Source organism: Tauraco erythrolophus, chromosome 7 (genome assembly GCF_009769465.1).
Source record: "Tauraco erythrolophus isolate bTauEry1 chromosome 7, bTauEry1.pri, whole genome shotgun sequence".
NCBI lineage: Eukaryota > Metazoa > Chordata > Aves > Musophagiformes > Musophagidae > Tauraco > Tauraco erythrolophus.
Window position 1 is genome coordinate 50,039,150 of NC_141471.1, and position 19,973 is coordinate 50,059,122.

General features: G+C 37.2%; 1 protein-coding gene across 3 annotated transcripts in view; it reads right to left on the reverse strand.

Moving 5' to 3' along the window:
- The window catches only part of ULK4 (unc-51 like kinase 4), a 240,899-nt gene that overhangs the window by 96,356 nt on the left and 124,570 nt on the right, over nucleotides 1-19,973 (reverse strand). For all 3 annotated transcript variants that reach the window (XM_086614586.1, XM_086614587.1, XM_086614589.1), the window contains exon 31: nucleotides 3,100-3,205. In XM_086614586.1, the coding sequence (XP_086470712.1) occupies nucleotides 3,100-3,205 (106 nt within the window). The remainder of the gene's footprint in view (nucleotides 1-3,099; nucleotides 3,206-19,973) is intronic.

Below are 19,973 nucleotides of genomic sequence, written 5' to 3' on the forward strand. Positions count from 1 at the left end.
CTGTCCCCCTAACCTGAGATCCTTACAATAAGTAGCAAGTATTTAAGGCTTTTAATTTCTAAAGTTCCATATATACATGAATTAATTATCACACTGTAATGGGGAAATAAGGGAAATTGATGGCCTGTAATACTCTGGCTTCAGCATTTTTTAAGACAGCAGAATAGCTCATGAATATTGAATGCCTTCATTAACAGCTGGACATAGAGTGTTACTGGGACGAAATAGCATACAGCTTCAGCAAGTTTGAAGATGACATTGAATTGAGGCAAGTGGTTGACGTGATGAAGGGTTGAGCTGACATTCAAAAAGAGGTCAAGAAACGGGCTGCCAGAAACCTGTTGAAGTTTAACAAAGGCGAATACCAAGTTCTGCACTTGGGAAGTAATAACTTCATGCAATAATACAGGTGAAGGCTGGAAATACACACTATATGGCCTATCCTCCTAAACATTGTGGTTGCCCTTCTTTGGACTTGCTCCTGTCTGTCAATCAATGTGTCTTGCAGCTTGGAGCCCAAAACTGGACACAGAATTCCAGATGCAATCTCACAAGTTCTGAATAGAGGAGAAAAATCACTTTCCTCAATCTTCCATTTATTCTTTCTTATGGCAGCCCTGATTTGCTTTCATTGCTGCGAGGGCACACTGCTGACTCATGTTGAGCTTTTCCATTTGGACTCAAGGATCCTTTTCTGCAAGGAGGAGTGTCCATTTTACTAGATCATGTCCTTCTCTGTCACACAAAAGCCATTAAAAAATGTCAAAGATGAACATCAAACACACCAGCAGTGGAAGTTTAAGGTATTTTCTTGTAAAGAACACTACATATTTACAGTTGGTAATGAAAAGGATAAAAAGCCTTCCAGTTTGTATGGAATAACTTTTCTCCCTTTTTCGATCAAAGAAAATCTTAAAGTCTACAATTACAAGATCAATAACTTCATAACATTCCTGCAAACCAAATTTAAGAAGTTCTTTATCTGACAATTAGGCCCTTAAACAATAAAGCACTGGCCAGAATCCAGGTTTCCAGTACTCTGAAGATTAGCCAATGGGGAAAAGGAATGAGACATGATAGGGACATTTTACTTGAGATAAATTATTTTTGTCTGCTGTGCTTTTTTTCCTAGTCAGTATGTTGAAGTTCATTGAGCCCAAGTTAGTGTTACCCAGTCACTAACAGTCTGAAAATATTACTGGTGTAATTTATGACATAGCACAATAAAAAGATAAAAGACTTCAATAATGTTTCTATCCCACTTCCTTAATTTGGAAACTAGCATGATGGAAGAGATGCAGAGATGCGTTTTATTTTTGGAGCAGATGAGAAGGGAAAGAGCACTGATATACTACCAGCAGCATAAAAAGTACACAGGAGCTTGCTCTGTGAGACAATAAAGAGGAGATATTTAGGGAATGGATGCAGTTTTGCCATGTTGTTAAATAGTTTTGCACCTTATTTGCCATGCAGAAAGGCAAAGCATATTACTTCAAGTAAGGCATGCCAGTTATGTGGTTACAGTGCTTGTGGGACTTGAGTTAACTTCTTTGCATGTCATTGTGCAGATTTAACAAGTTACCCTGCTGCAGCTCAGTGCTAGCTTAGGATTTTGCCCAGCACAGTGGATGTGCCCAAAGATAATAAAAGCAGCACTTAAATCCAAACCTCAAGAAAGCCCAAAGCAATTCCAAGCATGATAGACAGTTTGATGAGAAATAACCAAACAGATTCCTATAAACCACCTCTGTCCAATTCAGCCATATTTTCCTTTTCTTTGTTTTCTTCCAGCCTTGTTCTCATACCACTAACTTCAGAGTGGATCTGTTTCAAACAGAGGAGAGAAGCATGTTATTATCTACAATGCCAAGTTCCAGTGTGTCTCCTGAATGATGCCATTGTCTATTCAATCCCTTCAGAGTCAAAGGACCACGAATTCAGGTCTCCTACTTTCTGGGTGAGTGCTTTAACTGCTAAGGTAATTATGAAAATGAGAGCACGACCACTACCGCAAATCTTGATGGAGTTTTAGGCTGGTATGTGTTCTGATTTTTTTTTTTTTCCAATGCGTATCTAAGGAAGATCCAATTCTTCAAATTTGCTCATCATCATCATCAGTGTTTATACTTCAATCATTAATCATAGTATGTCTCATCTGGTTCTTCCTCTAATGTGATTACTATAAAAACGCTATACTCTGACGAAGTTTCACCTGACACCCCACCCAATCTTTTCCTAGAGACTTTGAAAATTTTTCCTCTCAACTCTTGACTTCACAAGAGCCTTAGCTGTCTCTTCACTGTCTCTCTATGCAAATGTCTTCGTTTTCCTTCTGGAGCATGCTATATACTGCTATACCAGTAGTCTATGTCTTTGATTTATTCTATACAAATAGTATTAATAATAGTGTAGATCTATATTGCTGAATGTCACACACTGATTAAGGATAAACAAAAATAATGCTATCAATGTGTATATTTCTAAACAAGTTTTTAAAATTTATATAGATTTCCAACAGCAGAAACTTTCTCTTCATTTTGTAAACCAGAACCAATTTCTAAACAAAAGTAGCTTCAATAATAAAATATAGTGAAATGAAGACATGGATGGTTTGTACACTAACACTCAGTCATTTTGGGCTCCACTCCATTAGTCTTTATCGCTGGACTGGAACAGAAGCTAGCTTTTTTAAAAGTGCAGAAATACTGTACAACTTACCATTTCACAGGTTTGAGCAGGGAGAAAAGGAAGAACTTGCAGAGGCTCTCTCTGCCTGTGCTCTGCACTGCTGTGGGCAGAGCTCTAGCCCACTCCTTTTCAAAGCCATTCTTCACAGACATAACATAACTTTCAGTCAGTAATTCTTCTGTAAGTACATTTTTTTGGAGGAACAGCTTTCTAAAAGTTAAATTTATAACCAAACGAGTAAGGGAGGCAGATGAAATGACGAGGAATACCAGTCAGTTACAACGTGATTATCTAACAACCACTATAGAACATAAATACATACAAGTCTACAGTTTCACACAGTGCCAGGTATTATAATAGACTGGGAAACATCTATAGTAAGGAGAATAACTAAAGATAAAGACAACGTACCTTCTTCAAAGAGTAACCTCATGTTTGTGCTTTTGTTAGCAACCATGTTATTCAGTAAGGCGATCACGGTGTGCATTGTATTCCCAAGCACAGTGTCTTGGTGTTCCTGTAAAAACAACAGAAAAAATTCAAAATAAAAATAATCTCATTTTCCTTTTCCAAGGTTAGAAGATGACTATTCCCTTCCAAAAATGTAGTAATACAAAAGCAATACTCTCTCTATTCCTTAAAGTTCAACATTTAAAGTACTACAAAACTAGTACTTTAAAAAAGTAAAACAAATATCTTAGTAGAGAATATCAATTTCAGGGAGCCAAATCTAAAATCTTGGACCAAAACTTCTCCCATGTTATTTTGAACTGAAGGAGTTCCTAGTTAGGGCTAAGGACTTTTAGAAACAGCATAGAGCTTTATCAACCTAATCTCTAAATATTCAGAACCATGAACATTTCCCTTTGTGTGGTATTGCTTTTATTAATGGTATTTATTTTACTCTTTTCACTTTCAGCTTGATAACCCACAGTAAGACATAAAATCTATTTGTTGTTTTTGTTTGTATACTTTCGTAAGCATAAAATTAACTTCCCATGCACATTAAAGACCCGTTTCTGAATCGAATTGCATCACTCTTTACCATGTCTTTTTTATGCTTGACAATTGCTTCAGTGATTTTTCACAATTTTCTGAGACTATACTGATAAGAGGAAGGCGTCAGGGTTTATAAAGAAATTTATTTTCCTCTGTTGTAGTTAACACACTTGCACACTCCACCTGAAAAGAGTGGATAAGGCAGTGCAATCAAAATATTTATTTATTCACGCTAGTGACAGTAATATCTCAGGTAACTTCCAAGAAGCCAAAACATGAGAAGTTTTTCCAAATCTGAGACTAGATATTAAATATAAGCCTGAATACGTTTCAAATCTCCCTAGAAGGTTCAGGAAATATTTTGTCCAATTATTCAGACTTAAAGTCAAATATAAACATACATAGAAAATACACAAAATAACAACAGTAAGGAAAAATTGTCATATTTCACATGTTGTAGACTTCCCACATGCACCTAGGTGACTTCCGTGCTTCCCTTTCCCATCAAATCTCTCAATACACTAATATCACTCAACTACTCCACTGTCACAGAATATGCCATCTATTCTCATCCACCTCCTGTCCGACAGTAGGCCTTTGAATGAAGATAAAATTTAAGTTGAACAAGACGAAAGATTATTGGTCTGAAGTTGGGTTAATTATTTCAGATGACAAAAAGTACTTCAGCCCTTGAATGTTTTTCAGCCCTCTGAAGTTTTTCTTTTCAAAGGAAAACTCTCACTGAAATTTCCTTTAGGAGACAAGCACTGGTGGCCAAGAACAGCTTATTTTCTACATCTCTTTGTTCAGGTATTTATGACCTTCTGTCTCAGATGCATGCTTGAAAACAACAGGAACAATCTATCTTTCTTTGGGATAATCTTATTGATCATCTGAATACCACAGCTGGTGCAGAATTAGGCTGCTTGACTGATACCCAGTAGCAATAACAAAGAATGTATTTTACTACCCTTTTAAGAATTCACTTCAACCTATGAATAGCATTCAAAATGACATCTCTAGTTTATATGCCACTTTTTGGTTGGGCCAGGACTAAGTCATCAGCACCGCATTTAGGGTAAGACACTACTTGAATATTTGCCTGGAAACATCGTATAACCAGTTGCAATAAATTCTCAAGTGAGACACTTTTGATTTTTAGTTCTCTACTAGTCTGATAAAATTCAGGATACTGTGAAACATCTCCAATGCCACTTTGGAAAGTCTTCTGTTACAGTGGCATAAAAGGCCATGCCATGTGAAGAGCAAATGTTTTCCTTTAAACATTTAACTACTGAAGGAAAGGTTTTGACAGGCAGAGGCTCAGATGGTTGCTTTGAGAGCATTAATTTCTGTTTCTACACTCAAAAACTGCTAAAATGCTATTATTTCCTGTAAATACCATGAAATATACATGATAAGGCATAATACATTAACAGATAAAGAAATATATAAACATACATAGCCGCCTATTCAACTTCAGGCTGTATGAATTTTCTATATGTACTACAGCACTTTAAACTGGATCATAAGGAGAAGAGACAAGAAAGAGTGACTCGCAGCATTTTGAAGGGCAATAGTTTCCTACCAAAGCCTAAAAAAAATAGATATCCAAGAGCCCGGAAGTTCTGTTTATTTTACATAGCTCTTTGAGATGTCATTTATGATTTCTATGAAGAGTACAATAAATATCTGTTCCTCTGAAAGTTTAAAATACAGCCTGATAAACTTAAAAGTAATGTTGGAAAGTATAAACACTACATTCTTCAAAAGATAAGGTAACCAATACAGAAAAGAAATACCATAAAGCAATGGTACTAAAAATAAATTTAAAGTTATTTCCTACAGATAGCTGAAGGGTAAGAAAAACATTTTTTCAAAAGATCAACAACGTGCTTATCTGGTAGTCTATCATTACAATATCTTATTTATGCTCATAGAGAACATTGAGAAAACAATCCATTAAAAAGTAAGAATGACTATTTGTGTTATTGAAGATAATGATAGACTGAAAATCTAAAATTAATAAAAGCAAAAGAATTCGAAAAGTGCCAACATGAGAGCTGACTCAAATATTTTCTTTGCAAGTATAATATTTCTATTACTGCCCCATATATTTGAATTAAACATCTTCTAGTAAAATTCCCTTTTGAGATATGCAATTACAAGAGAACCTGGTAGTTGCTTACGATAGCAATCTTTTGTATTCACCAGGTTAGTAACATTAAAATGAAGCCATCTTTGCTTTAAATGGAGGACCAATTATACTATACAACCCCCTACTGAAAGACTAGCACTGATGCTTTTACTTATATCAAAGCATATGTAACAAAACTTATCTTATCCTAAACACATAAAAGCTAGAGTTCAAGAGGCAATGTAGATATCTTCAGGAAGGAAAATGGTCTCTTAATGAATAAGATAATCATAGAATGGTTTGGGTTGGAAGGGACCTTAAAGATCATTTAGTTCCAACCGTCGTGCCATGGGCAGGAACACCTTCCACTACATCAGGTTACTCAAAGCCTCATCCAACCTGGCCTTAAATACCTTCAAGGATGGTGCAGCCACAACTTCTCGGGGCAACCTGTTCCAGTGCTTCACCACCCTCAATGTAAAAAATTTCTTCCTTAAATCTAATCGAAATCTACCCTCATTCAGTTTAAAGCCATTACTCCTTGTCCTATCAACTACATGCCCTTGCCAGAAGTCTTTCTCCAGCTTTCTTGTAGACCCCCTTGAAGTACTGGAAGGTAGCAGCTAGAAGGTCTCCCAGAGCTTTCTCTTCTCCAGGCTGAACAGCCCCAACTCTCTCAGTCTGTTTTCATAGGAGAGGTGCTCCAGCCCTCGGATCATCTTCGTGGCCCTCCTCTGGACCCACTCCAACAGCGCCATGTCCTTCTTATGTTGGGGATCTCAGAGCTGAACACAGTACTCCAGGTGGGGTCTCACAAGAGCAGAGAAAAGGGGCAGAATCACCTCCCTCAACCTGCTGGCCAAACTTCTTTGGATGCAGCACAGGATATGGTCGCCTTTCTGGGCTGCAAGCTCACACGGTCGGCTCACGTTGAGCTTTTCATCAACCAACACCCCCAAGTCCTTCTCCTCAGGGCTGCTCTCAATTCATTCTCTGCCCAGCCTGTATTTTCCTTGAGATTGCCCTGATCTATGGGCAGGACCTTGCACTTGGCCTTGCTGAACTTCATGAGGTTCATAGAGGCCCACCTCTATAGCCTGTCAAGGCCCCTCTAAATGACATCTCTTCCCTCCAGTGTGTCAATCACACCACACAGCTTGGTGTTGCCGGCAAACTTGCTGAGGGTGCACTCAACCCCACCCACTGTCCATGTCACCGGCAAAGATATTAAACAGCACCGGTCCCAATACCGGCCCCTGAGGAACACCACTCATCACTGGCCTCCACTTGGACATCGAGTCATTGACCACAACTCTCTGAGCGCAACCATCCAGTCAATTCCTTATCCACTGAGTGCTCCATCCATTGGAGTGGTCCATTTCATTTGATGAAATCCATGTGTTTCCGATTTAGACAAGGATGTCATGTGGGACAGTGTCAAATGCTTTGCACAAGTCCAGGTAGATGATGTCAGTTGCTCTTCTCTTATCCACCAATGCTGTAACCTCATCACAGAAGGCTACCAAATTTGTCAGTCACAATTTGCCCCTAGTGAAGTCAAGTTGACTGTCACCCATCACCTCCTTATTTTCCATGTGCCTTAGCATAGTTTCCAGGAGGATCTGCTCCATGATCTTACCGGGCACTGAGGTGAGACTGACTGGCCTGTAGTTCCCTGGGTCTTTCTTTTTTTCATTCTCCCTAATCTTACAAGCGGTATACTCAGCTGTACTACTAGAGTTTTAATGTACGTACTATAGGTGGTTTGTGACAAGATGCTAGGTTTCAAGAAGCTACAGGTGTGTTTTACTCATCTAAGTCATCACTGATGGCTCTTAGACTCGATTTTAGTGGTTTATATAAAAATATTTAACTTCTTCATAATCTATCAAGGAGCAAAGCTGATCTAATTTGTGTGCACAGCACCACAGACTGTGGACATTTAATGAACAGTGCACTTGACAGCTTTAATAAAACATAGCATTTGCCAGCAGAGATAATTAGAATTGAAGCAGCAAAATTCTAGTGTTTGGCAACACAGATGAAACAACTTCATTAAAATGTGCAGCTTCGGCGAATGAAAGGCAGGAAAGCACTGGACCCTGAAGAATCAGCCTTCTCAAAACTAATTGCTTCAGTGCTTAAAAAGGACAGCTATGAAATACCAAGGGCATAACAAGGAAATACCGGTATAAAAAAAAGGAACCACAGAAGATAAATCAGGCTTTTCAAATAGGACTGCACTGTATTTAGGCCATTAAACTTTTCATTCTAATTTTGAAGGGTGGTATGTTAACAAAAGAAATCAGCTGAAGTATTTTTTTTAAAGCCAGTTAGGTAAGAGGGTCTGAATTACCAAAGTAAGAGGACAAATCTTGGCAAGATGCTACGGCTAAAGCTACAGCCATTTCTCTTCCTTTAAGTGGATTACAACTTAAAACAGCATAGGCAAACTACAGTGTTTTAATTACGTTTTAGATAACAAAAAAGATAGCAATTGTGATAAGAAGTTACCAGTCTGGGAGACTTTGTTCCTACTCATCTATCTAAGAATCCAGAAGAAAATGCACTAAATGCTATGTTTCCAGATACGCTGTAATTAAATCTAAGGACCACTATATACTACAGTGCGACTGCTCATTCAATATAATCAGAGTGATGAAACTTTAACTATAATGGGGCTCTCCTCATCAAGCTTACAAATGACCTATGAATGCAAGTTATCTAAACAAGGGTATGTAACAAGATGGAAGCTTGATTTTTCATACACTAAATCCATTTAAAGAAGAATATTATAGAAATGAACCATATCCAAATTATATTTACTAAAAGATGTAATTTTTACGTGATGATTCTTTGGCATAGCATATAGATAAAATAAACCAAAGCAGTGATGCTAACAAGGACCTCTAACAAGAGCACAGTTTAATGTTGCATTCAACCTAGCTTATTTTGATATATTCTATTACTTTGTATATATGAAATAGACGATCAGAATTTTTTCTGGACATAACAGTAGAACCCTTCTGTATGAAATAGTATTATTAAACAGCCTGCGAGGGACACTCACAACAGCATACACACTGTTCTTCAATCACATGAGGAAGCCCACAGAGAAACAAATTTAATCCAGCTACATACGTAGTTGGCTAATCTGGTCTTTAACATTTTGTGGCTTTGGATGCATAAGACCAGTTACACATGAACTGAAAACTTAAAAATATGAACCTCTAACATTAAGGTGATACTATTCTCCTCATTGATGATCTAAGTCAGTGTAAGCACAGCCATGTCTCTTGCTACTCTGTTTTTCAAAAATCAGTTTTTTTCAAAAGCACAGTTCTAACAGAGATGATATTTCCAAATATTTTCCGCTGGGTATGGTCATACAATACGGAGCAACTACTAATCAGGCAACCAATTTCTGGAATAATCACGCTTCTCAGATGTATCACAACAGTGATATATTCAGTCTACACACGAAGATCACAAGTCTTGTAACTTTCTCAGAAATTCCTGTTGGAAAATTGAAAAAAATAAAAATAAAAAAAGCTGTGTTCTTAGTCACCAAGTACATAGGCAAAGCCAATCGAAGACAGGGAAACACTAGTAATTTTGAAGGACTGATGAAGGAGAAAGGATACAATTAATAAAAAACCTAGGATGTCAAGTACCAACCAACAGAAAGCAGTAGTGCTAGTCTTAGGTTTTGTTCTCCTATCCATTGCAGCAAGCGATGCAAAATTTCACAAGATAATTTTTGAGAAGTACATCCATTTTTGAGAAGTATATCAATTTACAAGTGTGTTCTCTTGCCATACCTAAGATCAGATTTGCAGAGATCTAGTAATCTTTCTTTTCATTCTTGAACTCATTTGTTAAATCCTTTTCATTTCCTCAAATTCCTTCTTATCTTGGAGAGAAGCATGCAATTTTATCTGTGTCAATGGTCAGAATCTCACAAGGCATAAGGAGGAAAGGTGAGCTCTAAAGAGCCTTGCTTCTGTAGAATGAAAAGATGAAATTTGCTACTTCTAGAAAAACAGCTTCTGTCAAGATCATGCAAGTACTTCTTCTGTACAACAAAACATTAAGAACTGAAAATATAAATAAGGCCAGCGTCCTTTTTCTTCTCATTTTATTCACAAATCCCGTGAGAACACAACTTCAAAGAATGGACATGTGAACAAGAACAGTATTTCTAACACTACCTACTAATAGGGTAACTACTTGTCCTCCTTTAAGAGAACCACTTCACGTTTCAAACTTGTGGAATATGAACAAACAACGCTAATCCAAGACAGAAAATGTAAGTAGAGAGCTAAGGATTACAAAAATGCCCTATGTCAGCAAGTATGAGATATCTAAACTATATAAAGAGAAGAGTACTTAAATCTGTTCAGAATTAGAAGTAGACAATCTTCAATGCTATTAAGAGGGAAACTACTGAAGGCATGTAATCAATACTACTCTATACATGATGAAAAGAGAAAGATGCCAGGATATCAATACGCTTTTAAAATTAACATATAATTTTTATAGTGTAAACTACCAAAGTTTCAAATCTTGAGTAACACTTCCTTTTTGTCCTTGCTTTTGCTTTGTATTTATCTGACAAAAAAAAAAAAACCAAACAAACACAAAACAGCTATTGGCATGAAAGTTTCTGTTAGCAATTTTCAGTGAATCAGTCGTCTTGTGGAAAAAAAAAAAAATCAACAAACCAACAACAGGAAATTTATGGTTCGATCCAGTGAAATTCATGTACCATTTTTTGTCTGATCTTTGGACAAAGACAGGGTAGATTCTGTTACAGCACAACACAGAAAACAATAACCAGCCATGCAATCTTACATTCACTGTTACAGATGAAGCGCAAAGCAACTCAGCAGCAAATCTCCACATTCAATGTCATTTCTTCTTCCTACAGAATTGCATCTAAATTTCTGGCACCAATGAAACCTCAAAGCTTCTCCTTTTGCTCCTGAAAACCTTAGGGAAAGAACTCATTCTCAAGGGAAATTTTCTGTCAGCTTGAGAAGACTCCTCTCTGAAGTGGAGTCAGGCTCCTTCACAGGGAGGACACTGAAGCAATTTCCTAAAAAATCATAATTTTCCCCCACTACCTAGAAAGAAGTATCCAAGCAATTAGCTTCCTGAGTATTAAAGCTATTCATTGTGAAAAACATTCAGAAATTCCCTTAAAAGAAAAATTTGCTCAAGACTGAAAAGACAATATAGGAAAGAAGCTATATACATATCTTATTCTGGAGAATTAAACTTCCTCATATCAAGGAACATACCAGCACCCTGAAAGCATTCACGCTGGTATGTCCTAAAGCAATGAAGCTCTAAAAGTAATTGATACCACCACAGCGGTAACTTCATATTTAGTACCGTAGATCTGTAGATGCCTTAGAACGTCTCAAGTATCAGTGAAGCATATGAACTGCAAAGTCACTTGGGAGCTGCAATCAACCATTACACCAAGAAATTTCCATACCAAAATATTCACTTCTCAGACTTGTGTTTTCAGCATTAATTAAAAGCTAGTTTTTAACTTCAGAATGATAGATACCAATCAACTGACATCTTTTTCCACATGGAATTTTCTTTGATGTAAAAGACACATTGCCAGTACAAGGAAAGAAGTTTAGATGAGTTTGGGGAATTTGCTGGTGACTTTTTTTAATTTAGAGAATATAGATTCATTAGACTTATCCAAAGGATATTATTACATTTTTTTTACTAGAAAAGGTTTGAAGGGTTCAAAATGGAATTTCTGCTTCAAATCATAAAAACACACATATGCTGAATAGGGTACTAAGTTAGGGCACTCAACTAGGACACTGAAAACTTAGTTTCAAGGCTCTGCTGGAATTGATCTGTGCAGGAATTTGAACATTAGTCTCTTATACTCTGTGTTCCTGAATCAATCTTCAACTGTTAAGGAACATGGCTCTGTGTCTTATCCCTTCTCTATAGCTAACTAGTTGCTAAATTAGTAGTTAAAAGCAGAAATTGAGACTGACTCAGTGATTATACTATTCACTGAGGTGTGCAAGATCCAGATGGAAATACCTTTCCTGACATTTTCCCTAACAACTGAAAAAACAACTGAGGAAAGACTAGACTTCTCTGAGAAAGTAAAAGATGATGGGAAAAATATTCATTGACTCTCTTAATCTCAAATTGAATGTTTTATTCTTCATATTCTCAGATTTAAACTCCGTGGTGCTGGAGAAAAAGGTGCTGAATTAGATGCCATGGACTGACAGAGAAATGGAACCTGTTTGAACATGGAAAGAATGCTTTTCCCTATCATCATTTAGTTGAGCTGAGGGGAAACATGGTCATGCTGTTGAAAGTAAAAGGAAAAATGAATTTACATATTTCTTTTTATTTTTTACCCTTTGCTTTATGCCTTCTACCCCCAAAATACTATTTAGTTTGAAAGACGTTGTTTTTTCACCAATTCACCTCTACTCAATCTGTAAATGCAACAGCAAATGTTGATAATTAGTTTATTGAAATGACATTGAACTTGAAAACAATGAAGAGCTGTTACATGAAAAGGAAGCACTTGCTGAATTTTCTGTTACTAGATTTATGGTATAGTCTCGTTACATTTTACATCTTCTAAATAATGTTATTATTTCTTAATTTCTATTATTAAGGTTTTTTTAGGAATTATCTAAGTAGTTAATTACTAGTCTGAAAGACATTAGGAAATCCTTATCTTTTTTATAGTTTTTTTTTTTTTTTCAAGGCAGCCTGTTAATCTCAATCTTGGACATCTATTCATACAGGTTTTGTGTTTTCCCAGAGATATACATTTAGAAAACAAACATGATCAACAAACGGACTGTGTCAACTATCAGCACTTCACTCAGCTCAAAGTACACATGCCACTGTACACAGATGTCGTAGCAAATTCGTCTCCCAGCCCTTCCCCACTCAAGTTATTCCTATAGCAGCAAACTACATCTTCTGCTAGTTTATACCAAGGCACCCAGCCACAAGGCAGGAAACGGGAAAGCTAACGATATTCCTCAACGAACAGATTGGCAGAAGCGCTGACGAATAATACGGCCAGCATCATTATCCCATGAGAGAGAGCGCATCTCTCTCATGTTTCTGTCCTGGCCTTAGGCAGACAAGCAATTATGCTCTACGCAAACTATATTCCTACTATGTTATCACTAGGCAGACAAGGCAGGAGAAATTATGAACTGATTGCTATAAGTGAAAACTAGCCAAACACTGTCTTTATTAAGTGTAAATAAAAAAATGGTTAAAAACTCTACTTATCTTCACAGTGCTTTTTGCGTTATTATACTCAATAAACATTAACTCTCAACACTAAAGTTATACGCTTAGGAGTAAAATTCATATATACACTAGAGAAATATTATAGAGAGATTTTATTTGGCATGATTTAGACTAGGTAGGGAAGAAATTCTTCATTATGAGGGTACTGAGGCACTGGAACAGGTCACCCAGAGAAGCTGTGGATGCCCCATCCCTGCAAGTGTTCAAGATCAGGTTGGACGTGACTCTGAGCAACCTGATCTAGTTGAACATGCCCTATCCAATCCAAACCATTCTATGATTTTTCTTTGCTTAATATTCATGGTCAAGACAAGACAATCCATCATCTTCTGCCTGGTGCAACACTTAAATGAAAACTTCCTTTCAAGCCTCCTCCCTTCCTTCTGACATTGCAGAAGTTCACAGAATTGGGCATCTCCTCTATTCAAGCACTATTGTTTCCAGATGACTGAACACTGGAAAAAAAGTATAACGGATGGTAGACTCAAATAAGCATTTGGTTTGTTGTTTGTTTGTGGTTTTGGTTTTTTAAAATCAGTTAATTAAGGACTATGAACATTTGCAAACCTTTACATATTCAAATTATTAAATATTTGCCAATCCAACAAATGACAATTTTTTAGATATATTACAAAATCTCTGAAATACAGGGAACAGGGTTTATGGGGTAAACTATCTCTGTAAAGTTTCTTCTTCTATGAATTAGTGATATATCTCTCTATTCTCCACTCCAGCTCAAGTTGAAGTTCAATGATAAACAGTACATATATTACACAAACACACTTCGTATCCCATGTATCGCAGTGTTACCTTGGCACTCATTCAAGAACTCAAAGATGAATGCGTTTTCTTCTTATGTAAAGCTGTATATATGAAGTTCAAGAATAAAAGGAGCTAGGGTAAAATTGAAAAATCAATGGTCTGAACAGAATTGAACTATGATATCAGGGTAAAGATTCACAATTTGAAGGCATCATTAGAATTCATACTCCTCCTACCTCCTAATTGCATGTGTGCCACAGTGATACTTCGGATTAAAACTCTCCTAAGTGGACTAGATACACATATTTAAACTGAATAAGACTTCAAGTATTTCCTACCTCGCTTAATGTCTGTTTACAGAAATAAGTATTCATGAAATTGAGGCCTAAAAAAAAAATAAAATGTAGTGTTCATAGCCATCAAAATCTCATTGTCCTCAGAGAAACAAGTCTGATACTAATAGTCACATTTGGGAATATTTAGAAGGAGCAGTTTGGATTCATAGCCAGACGACTTCTGAACTGAAACAAATGAAAAAATAAAAGGAAGTACAGTTTCTTATTCTATGTAAATACTAGAATTATGCTTTTGATTGTAGACACAACAGGAAGGAAGCTTACTGCTATCCAAAAATCTCCCACAAAGACCTGATCCACTCATCAGCCTAACTTGGTGTCTAACAAACAAGCCACCAACCCTATCCTTTAATCAAATTCTCTGCAAGGTTAACATGATTTTGCTTTATTACTGTTTACCAGAAGGAACCGCATATAGTTAAGATGAAAAATTAAAAAGAATAAATAAATCTAGAGACTAAAAAGACAGAACTTCAAGGTTAAATGACAGTATCTTCTCCTTGCTTAAACTGTTCTAGGATGTTGATGCAGTTTCCAGACTCCACAGAGTTTGCTTTTAAATTAGTTCTGCCTGTGGCGGCAGAACCAAAGGCAGCACACATATCTTGGTTATGTTAGTCTGAGACAGAAATAACGTTTTTTTCTTTCATCACGATCTTTATTTATTCCTTTTTTTTTCTTCCTTTTTGCATTTATTACTTAACCTGTCTCTACCTGCAACCCTAGAAAAAGTGAACATGATGAAGTTTGCTTTAGTAGGTCATATTTCAAGTACGTATTTCAGTAAAATACTTATGAAGTGACAGCCTCATTTTAGCTCTATAAAATACTGACAGCAGACATGAATGCAGCATCAGTCACAGGAATTATATCCTCCAGCCACTGGAATTCACTGATATTGGAAGACAACAACTGTTGCCCTAGCTGTCAGTGGTCTACCAGTGATGCTAGACTATGAAGCAGTACCTGAACCAGAACTGATGAGAAGGAAGTAAAACCGAAAAAGAAATTACAGCTAGCAAGAATGACAATAATACGAAACAACAATAATAACAGTAATATTTCAAATCCTAATTACAATATGAGGTTTATAATAATATAAATTTGTATATGCTAATTCACTATTCTTGTGAATTTAAGATGGTACCTAAATTAAAAGAGGGTAGACAACTTCAGGTTGCCCAGAGAAGTTGTGGATGCCCTATTCCCGGAAGTGTTCAAGGTCAGGCTTCATGGGGCTTTGAGCAACCTGATCTAGGGGAAGATGTCCCTGTCCAAGGCCAGGGGCTTGGAACCAGGTGATCTTTAAAGGTCCCTTCCAACCCCAACCATTCTACGATTTAGACACCTGACTGACAACGCATCCATGTTTTCATATAGCAGCTGCTATTAAATAAAAGACACAAAGCACAAACAGTTGTCATCACTCAGAATATTAAACTAGGAAGAAAAGACAGAAAACAGAAATTGCTTCACTGAATGTATTAAAAAAGTATAGCACAACATTTTGGAATGGCCTGGGTCTCGCTCCCATGCTGGCAATCTCAGTAGTGTCAGGCAGCAGACATTGAAAAATTCATGGTATAGATAAACTCAGCACTACAGGGTCAGCTAGTACCCCACTGGTACTCCCTGAGGCACTCTTTGGGCACTTGCACAGCACAAGCCAAGCATCACCTCTGAAAACTCTCACTCTCAGTCGTTCTGAAGTCCACTCCTACGTTTCAAAGAGGAGCAAGGACACAACTTCAGATTTAAAAGCTGGTCTTTGCTCAAATCTACAAGAATACAAGAAAAGGACACCAATACTGCTTCTCATAAGCATTTGCAAAGCAGTGTCAGATGCCATGACTTAAAAAGAAAGTATACCTCTTGTTGCTACATATGATCTCACCCATAATTTATTCCATTTTTATAGGGGATTAACAGAGGATTCAAAGACAGAATCAAGAACAACTAACATCAGCAAAGTAAGAAGCTCTTCTAAACAAGTTGTACTTCTTTCTCAAAGACAGTTATTCCTTATTTTATTATTACAATTACTAACAATATGTTGAACAGCATTTTTCAATTTGCACATCTTCCCAGGATAATTTCCAAATGATTTACTATATAGTTTTCTTCATAGTCTCGTCCTACCTCTTACCTCCATATTAGTTCTATTTAGGTGCCTACATATTGATTCAAGAAATGAACTTTAGGAATACAGATTTGAAAATTGGTATAGGTTACAAAAATACATTCTAGTTAATGACAGAGTGCTGTGGTTTAACCCCAGTAAGCAACGAAGCCCCACACAGCCACTCGCTCACTCCCCTCACAGTGGGATGGAGGAGAGAATCAGAAGAGTAAAAGCGAGAAAACTCGTGGGTTGAGATAAAGACAGTTTAATAGGTAAAGCAAAAGCCACGCATGCAAGCAAAGCAAGGAATTCATTCACCACTTCCCATGGGCAGACAGGTGTTCAGCCATCTCCAGGAAAGCAGGGCTCTGTCTTGTGAAATGGTTACCTGGGAAGACAAACGTCATCACGCCCAATATTTCCCCCCTTCCTCCTTCTTCCCTCAGCTTGATATGCTGAGCATGACATCATATGGTGTGGAATATCCCTTTGGTCAGTTGGGGTCAACTGTCCCAGCTGTGTTCCCTCCCAGCTTCTTGTGCCCACCCAGCCTACTCGCTGGTGGGGTGGCGTGAGAAGCAGCAAAGGCCTTAACTCTGTGAAAGCACTGCTCAGCAATAACAAAAACATCCCTGTGTTATCAATGCTGTTTCCAGCACAAATCCAAAACACAGCCCCATACTAGTTACTATGAAGAAAATTAACTCTATCCCAGCCAATACTAGCACATAGATATATATTCCAGTCATCAATTTGTGTTTTCTTCCAAGCACAGATTCAATTCAAACCTTCCTGCTTTTTGTGACTGTTAAGGAAATTATCTCCTGGAAAAATAGAAGATACTCTACGAAGGCATTGGAAACATAGTGCCTTCGACCTCCAAAAGAGTGACCTCTCTTTTTTTTCTTTCCCCTTATGTAGTTTATTTCAGTAGTAAACAGATACTAAATGTTTATAAGAAAATTCATGTCTATTGCTTTAAAAGGAGGATAGGATACATAAATATACACATGTATTTTCTTGTAAGTTATTTTAACTGACATACAAAATTCAAATGAAACTATTCCAACAACACTGAAAAACTAATTACTTGACGCCGTACGTCATTTCAAAACAGACCTAGATTTTCCATTCCCTCAAACATTCAAGATTTCAAAAAAGTTCCCAGTGCGCACTGACACTCCCCAAGTTCTCACCCTACCTGTACCCCACAGTAGTTCACTATCTCACATGAAGTGTAGAGGAGTGAAGTTGTTCCATTTCTCCTCATTTTAAGTGAAAGTCCAAATCATAAGAAGCCTCTGCTACAAAGAAAATTTAATATACACAAACTGAAGAAACTTCAGTAGGAGATGGTGAGAGATGCTAGTAAAACATCTTGCCTAGTAGTCAAAATAAATATTTTGAGCTTCAGAAACCCCATGCCAGCCATTCCCTCTGGGTGATTCTGAACTTGGGATCAGCACTTGGCCCATTCCCCTAAGGCACTCCTGATTAACAGGCTACTGGCTACCCTGAGGTCTGCCTTGCTCCTCTGCCTCCCACACCGTTTTCTGCAGAAATTTCAACACTGAACACAAGAAGTCTCTCAGTGAAACCTACATCTAAATTGGAATAACGTCGTGAAACACTGAAATAACTCCAACATCTCCTCCCTCAGACAACACATCCGAGTCCTGAAAACCACAGAGCCATGACCAGTTCCTATCAGCAAGGTTGGAACTTGCCCAAGTTGTTTACCAACAAAGAGTAGTTTTATTCTCATATGAGCTCATAGCCTGAAAAGGAGCTGGATGCTTTTAGATCAAAGTAGCGTTTTGCAGCTAAGAGAGAGGCATAAAATTTCAAGAACTACATTTACTATCACTAGAGGCCAGAGAGAAATTTTAGCCCATACACAATGTCACACAATGTGTCATTGCACTGTAGGAGAGAATAAGAAAAAATTAAAAAACTACCAGAACAAAAACCCCTAAATAATTGGACAACTGGATTAAGATAGCATAGAAACATGGTTTATATGAACTGATTAAAATATTAACTTTGTTGGAACACGGGGTCCTAGTAATAACTAAAGGACTTAATTTTTTAATTACTCATAATAAACTGTAAAAACAGTTATTAAGGTAATTCTACTAGTATTTTACTTTATTTCATTGAACCTATCCTCCCTAAATACTTACTCGTATGTGTACAATAGATGTGAGAGGGAATGAAAGGATGAAAGAGGAAAACTGCTAAAATATATCTGAAAAGCTGGTAACAAATTTTACAAAAGCCAGGGAGAAGAGAGTAGAGTATCATTAGCCATTTTCATATCCTAATGGAACATGCAAGTTTCAGTCTGTTACTAAGAGTGGGTCTGTGGCAAAGAGCCCAAATGAGGTCTGAGAAAGGATAATGTACCTTTAATGATTGAAATAGCAAGAAAATTAAATCTAATCATGTTTCATTAAGCATACTCTAGCTCCCATTTTTACTAAATTATTTTATTATGATTTCCCAACTGTCTGTTGAAATAACCTTTTACAGCAATTTAATTCACCATCATAAACAAGTCTCATTTCTCACAATGAAGTCCCCTGGGATTAGTGAGAGGAGATGGATAATCTAAACCTTGCCAGTCCTGCAGCCACTAAGGTAACCACTCAGGGAGACAAAGATTTTTGTTTTCCTATTTGTGGCTGAGATCATTAAGATATAATTAGAAACGTATTCATGAGTAATAGAGCGTCTGTTATGGAGATACCATTTGCCCAACAAGCATCTCCTACACTAGTCTTTAATAAGAAGGGCAGCAAGCATAATCCCCACTTCACTCTCTGGAGAGTTCTGCATTAAATGGGCTGCATTAGACATCCCTCTTGCTCCCCCTTTTTTAATGGAATCTTATTCAGGCATCCAGTGTTTTCTCAGACTCCATTGTTACCATCAAAACTGCGAGTCTGTTCGCTTTCAGCAATATGCTCCTGCAGTGCCATCCAGATGTGAGCCCTAAAGACAGCTACGTGCAGTGAATTTAAATCCCACTCCAGAACGTGTTACAGGGCAAGAAAATATGGAACTTCACAATATACATTAACAAATGAATTGGACTGTTTACAGAATAATCCTTGGCTTTCTGCAGTAGCACGAGGAGCTATCAACCCTCATATGCGTCCTTTCTGCTTTGGTCAAATTAATAAAGCATGCACAAGGTAAAAAGGATGCACCAAGCAGAAAGGATACTTTACTCAAGAAAGTATCTGAAAGAAATCTAGTTTGTCCTTGTCCATGATCTAATACATTACCAAACTCCATATCAAATAGCACAACATAGCAACAGGAAATTAAAAGCAGTATCACCCACCAAACACTGCTTAAGTATCTGCCACAGGGAGTAATTTATAGCCATCGCTTAAACTGCAGAGTGAAAGCTGTCAGCCACCATACTTAGTATCACAGTCTTTGAAGAGGGTATTATTTTGTTTGGTAGCCAGGATTTTGAAAGGAACCAAGTATATAAAAAAGAAAACAGTTCTAGGGCACAATTTTGCTTCCTGTACCTATATGAATAGTCAAGAACTATGTACTCAAA